Source organism: Cydia amplana, chromosome 3, assembly GCF_948474715.1.
Source record: "Cydia amplana chromosome 3, ilCydAmpl1.1, whole genome shotgun sequence".
Taxonomy (NCBI): domain Eukaryota; kingdom Metazoa; phylum Arthropoda; class Insecta; order Lepidoptera; family Tortricidae; genus Cydia; species Cydia amplana.
In genome coordinates, this window is record NC_086071.1 from 6,457,957 (window position 1) to 6,465,941 (window position 7,985).

Here is a 7,985-nt window from a genome sequence, read left to right on the forward strand (position 1 = left end):
TTTTTTCAAGATGCCTTGTGGTAAAAGACCTCTTGTGAAAAAATGGGATAAGCATAAAGACTTACGGGTTATAAACCCGTCCCGATATCAACAAAATGAGGCCTCCGTCAAAGTTCACTGGAAGAAAGTTATCCGAGACCTGGAACTGTCCTACAAGGATGATAAAGTAAATATACAGAGTGATAAATCCACATATAATGGGGCAGTGAGGGAAAATTAGAAACTATATAACTACTAGCGACCCGCTCCGTCTTCGCACGGGTAGTTCAACCAATTTACCCAAAACCTTTACAAATTATACATTTAAACCTTTCTCAAGGATCACTTTATTAATAAGTGAAAACCGCATGAAACTCCGTTCAGTAGTTTTTGAGTTTACAGACAGACGCGGCAGGGGACAAATCATATGTATTGAAATCTGTACCACTCGCTTCGAATGATGGTCCTTGCGACAGTTCCTTCAAGTCTCTTTTGGTTGGATATAATTTCAAAAATAATGCCGTTACAAAGCTAAGAAGACGATATGTTACGTTCTTTGGAAAATTTTGTCATAGGTATTTTTAATTTATGGAATATTGCAGTTCTGGGAGACCCAACGTGACACCGTTCATGAGCTGGTCGGCCCTGCTATCTTCAGCAGACTAGCACAGATGTTCAATCTCCCCCCTGACGATAAACACTACGAACCACCGCCGGACACTAGCTCTCCCCAGGGGTCGGAACTATTCTACGCAATGGGATCATACCAAAAAATTGTACGTTCAAAAATTCACCTCTACTCCACTTCTAGTTTAAATTTTGTCGCAAACGTGTATATTAAAAAAAAATAAGTACATAATCTTTACCATGGACGAATAAAACAAGAACCCGAACACCGATTTTCGCGGTTAGGTTGGATTTTTCAATGCAAAAGCGAGCGCGCGCGCGGTCCTTCAATCAGCGCCATCTATTAAAGAAAGTTGAGTTATTTTGACAGGAGGATTTTGACTGACAAAGTAGGAAAAGATGTCAAGTGTAAAGTACTTGTAAGTAAGTTTCCATGTAAACAACTAAAAGCAAAATGGAGGAGCCACAGATGTAGTCCATAATTGTTTTCCATCGTATTTTTTTGGAAACGTTCGTATAGTCTGTTTGGAAAGAGAAGAGTCGTAGAATGTATTGGGCCCCATACATTCCACGACTCTTCTCTTTCCGTACAGACTCTATTTGTCATGCTACTTCAGTCCACCACAGTACTTTTTGTACCGAGACTGACTGAAACAGTGTCAAAACTGACATATACGCTAACGTCTACGTACCTATGCATAGAAAGCATAGTCTAATAAAACATGATCTTCTCTTCCCAGAGTGACACAAGCCTACGTCACAATAACATTGCCACTTTATATAGCGCTGTCGCATGATGACGAAGGCTTGTGTCAGTCACGTGGTCGGAAGAGAGTACCAGGCGGAGTATATTATTATACGTACCATGCATAGAAAGTAAGTTACGTTCTCGATAGTAGGATTGACTTTACCAAAATTTAGCCTTGTTTAGCCAAACCACTTAAAATCAAATGTTTTGTAGCCAAGAAAACAGTCGAGGTATTCGGTAAGTGAGTATGAACCTTCAGTGGAAGAAGAGGGTGAAGAGGAAGAATACTCTGACTGGGGCACATCATCAGAAGCATTGGACAACCAACCTTCACGATACAAATCAATGACAAAGTCTAAATCCACTTCGTCAAGACCTTTTACGTCCAGAATGAATATCACAAGATTGTCTACAAATAAATCTTTTATAAAGAAATCATCTATAAGATATTCAAAAAGGTTATCACATATAGCAGTGTCGGTCGATTCCCCAGCTTGTACCGATGATGATTTAATTGTTCAAGATAGTAAGAAGCATGGCAGGTATTTTATCCCTAATTTTATGTGACTTCTGGTAATATCTGTTTGATTCGCAAGTTAATTTACTTTTTACCACACCAGCTCGTAAGAGCTTTCTCATCAGTTTTTGAAGAATAAGATTTTTCAAAATCCACACCTTTCGAGTTGTTTTTTCATTTTGGCTAGTAAAATTTATTTTAAGTGTAGATTTGGAATCGCAGCGTCTTACAGTTAATATGTTACTCGTATTGGTGTGGTGAAAAATATTATGTTTCACTCGGGAGCAAAGTGTGTTTCACCCTTGAAACCCTCGCAACGCTCAAGATTCCACTTTTCGATCCACTCGCTACGTTCGTTCGCTTGTTAGGATATTAATATTAGCGCGACACGACGGGTTAAACAACAACCTTTTAAAACAAATAAAAATTGTATTACCTATGTACAGTCAGCAGCAATAGTTGCTAAGCGGGCGAGGTGCTCAAAGTGATATTGACGCGACTTTATTGTTAAGAGAATAAGAGCGTGTCTAGGTAATTTTGAACACCTCGCCCGCTTAGCAACTTCTGCTACTGACTGTATGTCCCACAAAAATCGTTGTTCAATACAGCTTTTTTTTTATTTCTAACTAGCTACCCGCCCCGGCTTCGCACGGGTTAACAAATTATACATAAACCTTCCTCTTGAATCACTCTATCTATTAAAAAACCGCATCAAAATCCGTTGCGTAGTTTTAAAGATCTAAGCATACAGACAGACAGACAGATAGACAGGGAGCGACTTTGTTTTATACTATGTAGTGATTAACTGAACTTACTTACCTTGTACGTAGGTAGGTACGTTTTGTTAATAGACCAGGATCTCTAGAACTGTGTCGTATGCATAATTGTTAGACCGCAGTTTGACTTCTGATCCTTGTAGCGGTGCTCCCAAGCTTTTCCAAGAAAAGTGGTGCTGTTTCCACCACCAGCCCCTTGAATTTTCCCCTTACAATTCTCATACAATCGCTGTAGAAAAAATTAAACTTTTTTCACAAATAGGACTTATGTGGGTCTAGATCTTAGGGTTTGGCACTACATAATTAAGATTGGTATTAATTGAAAGAACGTTTATTTACCTTTACAAAGACCTATTTTAAGTTTACAGAAAATATTATCCTATTGAGTTTAAGATGTTTGAAAAAAACATGAAAATAACTGTTTGAAGGGTGGCGCGTTATGCTAATTTCTAAAGCGTCTCCGTTATGGTAAAAACGGCCTGAAAATGGTCAGGATCATACTTATGCACTTAACAGATGTTAGATAAAGTTGTGTTTAATGCTCGTTTCATAACTCAAGCCAGAAAATTATCATTAATAATAGAAACTTCTGGAGCTATATCAGTTAGGTGGACTAGTTCTAATAAGAGTTGGGTCGTGTAATATGTTTATGGTACGTGAATTCAGCCGTTTTGGCATTTATCAGGTTTTTCAGTGGTCTAAATAAATTGAAAACTACATTTCAAAATGCTAAAATAAGGTTCCTATGATGCACATTTCATACGGGCCTCTGCTTTTGCAAACATACACAACACCGGCCCTTCAAACTTGTATTTGCAACTTTATTTTTAAAGTCCAAAACTCAAATAAATAATATTTTATGCAAACAAAAAATATGTCATTGTAAAGGTAATTAAACGTACTTTCAATTGATATCATTTTTAATTAGGTAGTGCAAATACGCTAAGAGCTAGACCCACATTAGTCCTATTTGTGAAAAAAAATTATTTTTTTCGACAGCGAATGTATGAGAATTCTAAGGGGAAAATTCAAAGGGCTGGTGGTGGAAACGGCACCACTTTTCAGCCCGGCAACATCGAGTTCCTTGAAGCTTGGGAGCACCGCTACAAGGATCAGAAGTCAAACTGCGGTCTAACAATTATGCATACGACACAGTTCTAGAGATCCTGGTCTATAAGGAAATGCAAGTAGCGTTTAATGTTTTCGCTAACACAAACCCATAATAAGATAATATGTTTACAAAATTTATATACATAAATACTTAGGTACTTATAGACGTCAGTCTATGGTATTGAGCATTTGTTCATTGAATTTGTGTGTTTGGTTTTGGTTTGGTAATGTTAAGTTAGTTTATTATAAGTACAGTCTGTAAAACGGCTCAACCTTTCCTATAATTATTTTAGAAACGTCGGGAAATCACAACTTGGAATGGCTGCGACAAACCCCCATTTTGAAATGCTGTACTGCAACGAATCGGAAACCGATATGATCAAATGGAATTCCAAGTATAAGCAGAAAGCTTTTGAAATATCGGCTTCCGATGAATTCAGTAAAAAAGCTGAGATATTGGCTAAACAGGTAGGTTTAGCAGAGAGGAGCAGGTAATTAGCAGAGAGAGTAAAGTTAATGATAATGACAAAAAACATCTGGTGATGTCTGAAATAATCATCTACGTTATTGTTTTTTCTTGCAAAGTCCAGGTACTTACTTAGTTACCAAAGTTACGTAGGTAGAGGATACTAAATTTCAGCTCAGTCGGAAATCGGGAAGAGAACCGAATATCACTTTTAAAGACAGAAAGACAGACACCGGGACACAAAAACCTAAATCAAAGCCTGCAAATATATATTAATAACACCTACAATACAAATGAAATGTACCTACCTGTTATGCTGTTTTCAGATTTCAAAAGAGTTTTATGATTGGTGGGTAGGTTTAGGCAATGTGGAGTTTAAGAGCGAAATCAAGCGTCCTGAAGATATCGAAGACTTATTCCAAGTAAATGGTCACATTATTTTACTATTGACTTAGTTCAGTCATTATATCCAAAAACCCGTGAATCTAGTTTATTTTCAACTTTACGGCATAAATGAAGAGGACAAACTTGTAGAGAATCAAATTTTGAATTTGTCGCTTTTTTCAAATTTTATTTCCAAAATATCGATCCTAGAAGAAAAATTGTGAGGACCAAACTTGTAGAGAATCAAATTTCCTACAATTTTTGTCCTCACTGTTCTACTGTAAAATCAAAAATGGCCGAGTTATTCAAGAAAAACCGTTTTTCGGATATACACAGGAGCCTGATACAGTCTACTTTTTGAATTTACACTCCCAGTGTCCCCCCCCCCCCCCGGGGGACCTACGAAAAAAAAATCTAAGAACTGATTATTCACAGGTCAAAATCTAAGTAGGTATACATCAGTACTGAATATTGAATAACTATGATTTCGTCCGACAGGTTTTGTTCGATGAACACGCCTCAAGAGCACTTGTACTAGACCCAAAAATACTACCTTGTGTATTGTCGAGTATTGCGAAATTTGTTGGCGTACCTAAGGTAAGCATAGGTTTAATACATTTTATAATACCTGTCGCTTTACACTTACGTGATATTTTATTTTTGACTGCGTGGAATAAGTTCGAGGGAGTGATTTAATTTTGCCTAGCTAACCTTGTAAAACCCAATGTACAAGATATTGTACATATTCAAACGTATACGGGTGTGGCCGTAATACGAGCAAAAAATTAAACTGTAGCACAGAATAATTAATAGTACAGAAAAGAAACTTCCTACCAAACCGAAGTTTGACAGCGATTCAGGGACGAATTATGCTGTCCCTTTCTTATGTATGGTACTATTTATTTAGGGTTGTCAAAATTCAAGCCATTATCTTAGCTGTGGTCGTACACGCAAAGGGACACGAAAGGTGGGAAGGGAGGGGAAGGGGAAGCGGGAGCCGAACGGAGCCGAGAATGCCCGAAAGGATCAGTTTCGCCCCCTGACTGTAGGCTGTACTCCTCTTACTGACTTGCATTTGTTCAGCAACTTCAGCGACTTGTAAAAATAACTTATCTTTTACACTTTAAAGTTTATTATAAGACGCAATGTATTGCGAATTTTGTTATTTTTAAGGCGTGACAAGCAATGTCAATCCAGTTATATGCGTTCACTGTGTGAATCACAATGAAAATGGCGTACATTGAAGATAATATTTGTTTGGAAAAAGGGAAGTCAAAAGACTTCATAATTTTTAAAAGTTATTGAAATGAAGTATCAATCACCGCTTCAGGAGTATAATCTATGTTTTAATTATTTGCTCGTGTCAGGCCATGCCAGTTATTTTAATTTTTTTCTTGATTAATGGGGGTGAATGGGGTTCAAAATAAACATTATTAATTCTTCTTCTTAATAAACAAAATCATTTTTTTTGAAACTCTGGGGGCCGATTTTAGAATTTCGATCGCTCGATTTCGTGTGGTTCCGTTCAATATATAATATGTATATCTCCACGACTAGGCATTCAAATTATACAAATAGAATTGAAAACGAATGGTCAATACAACTAGATTCTCAATTTCTGTTTCTCGTATTTCAATTCGCCGTTTTCTACAGATTTTGTAGTGACGAAGCGCTCGAAATTAAAAAATCGGCCCTCTGGAGGAGTTTTTTTTAGGAAATTTAGCACAGGCCGGTTTTAACGCATTGTCATTGATATATTTACATTACGTTTCGTTTTGTTAAATTATACCGATTGTGTTATAATTGTTTTTGTACAAAAAATGACTACCTAACACAAATTTGTATGTAATTGGATCCTACATTTTGAGAAACGAACGATATTATTTAGTTTCTAAGACTTTACCATCTACACGTCGGTAACCTGGCCTGGAGTTGACCAAACTGAAGAAACATGCCCACAATTTCTATTACAATATTACACTTGTCTTTACTCGTAGGCCTCATGTTCGAGTGTACTTAAGCGACAAATCGCATACGATATTCACGCGGAAACTAGCCCCGCACATAAGGAAGCCTTCGGCACATGTCTTCCGCAGAGGATGAAGCATATTCCTCCTAATAATGATACCAAAAAGATGTGGCATTCTCTTGTAATACCTGAAGATCTTAAGACTATGTCTGCCGTCTGGGACCAAATTTCCCATCTGACGTAAGTTTAGCTATTAACACTAAAGTAGTTAAAACTTTATTCACGGTTTCGTTGGAAATTACCGATGCCAGTAGACTCTTAATGTCGAATTGTAAGATATTATTAATTAATCGTATTATACAGGTCCACAAAATCTTTCCACGCGTGGCTTCAGAAGCGTCCACATCTTCCAATGGCTAAGTACTTGAAGTCGTTGGAGACTCCAGGAGACAAAAAGCAAGCGTTTGATATACCATCGGATTATGTACTTGCAAAAGAAGGAAGCAGTATTAGTTCTACTCAGGACTTAGCCCTGCCAGTTTCAGAATTTACTCTCGAACTGAAAGAAGTACTGCAGGAAATTATGAACGATTAAGTAGTACCAATCGTTCGTTCGCCATATTGCATAATTATAGACCTACAAAAATTTTATAATCACATTTTGTAACGTGAAGGTTATTCTCACTGTTTTGAACATGTTATTAAAGAAAAAAAAACTCTTGGCAAATAAAAAAATACAATATCAACTGAGTTTATGAACATGAAAATGAACGTAGGTAAATAATACAATGTACCTACACAACAACACAATGTACAACCTATTTAGTAGGTACCTAGTTGGTTACCCGGCGACCGGCAAAATCTATTATAGTTCGTTTTTAGTATTAGAAAAAGGTAAATAATCTTGACGTGTCTTTTTATTGAAAAACACTGTTGAAAAATAAGTCACAGCAATTATGTAACAATTATTAATCATATCCGATTACTTACATTCTTTTGCTTTCATAACTAATAGTTACTCATTTTTTAAAAGCGTTTTTCAATTAAAAGACACGTCAAGATCGCGTAGTCTTTTTCTAAGAATGCTAAAAAACGAACTACTTAATAGACATTTTTTTATTGCATTAAAATTTTCTTCTATGCCCGATTCAAAAGACAAGTGTTAGTGGAATAAAATATAGAATTTGAAAAGAAAGATAATCTTAAGATAAAATAACATTATCTCAAAAGATAAGACACGCCTTAGATTCTATATAATACAGTGACGTAAAATACACATTTGTGGTTAAACGAATTATTTGTGTGTAATGTGAGTTCTTCGCAAATGTTAAAATGTTACATCAGTCAGTGCGTTATTGTGATTTAAAAGAAGTATCTGAGTATTTTAAATAGACTTACCTAATTCCGAC

The 7,985-nt window shown here is 36.4% G+C and overlaps 1 protein-coding gene across 1 annotated transcript; it reads left to right on the plus strand.

The window, feature by feature from the left end:
• The first annotated feature begins 1 nt into the window (after position 1).
• LOC134662656 (uncharacterized) lies at positions 2–7,202 on the plus strand. Its single transcript, XM_063518929.1, has 8 exons — positions 2–166; positions 582–755; positions 1,568–1,896; positions 4,051–4,225; positions 4,550–4,645; positions 5,106–5,204; positions 6,605–6,816; positions 6,940–7,202. Exons 1-8 carry the CDS (start codon positions 11–13, stop codon positions 7,169–7,171), a joined length of 1,473 nt encoding a protein of 490 aa, XP_063374999.1. The 5' UTR covers positions 2–10; the 3' UTR covers positions 7,172–7,202.
• Positions 7,203–7,985: the final 783 nt, after the last annotated feature.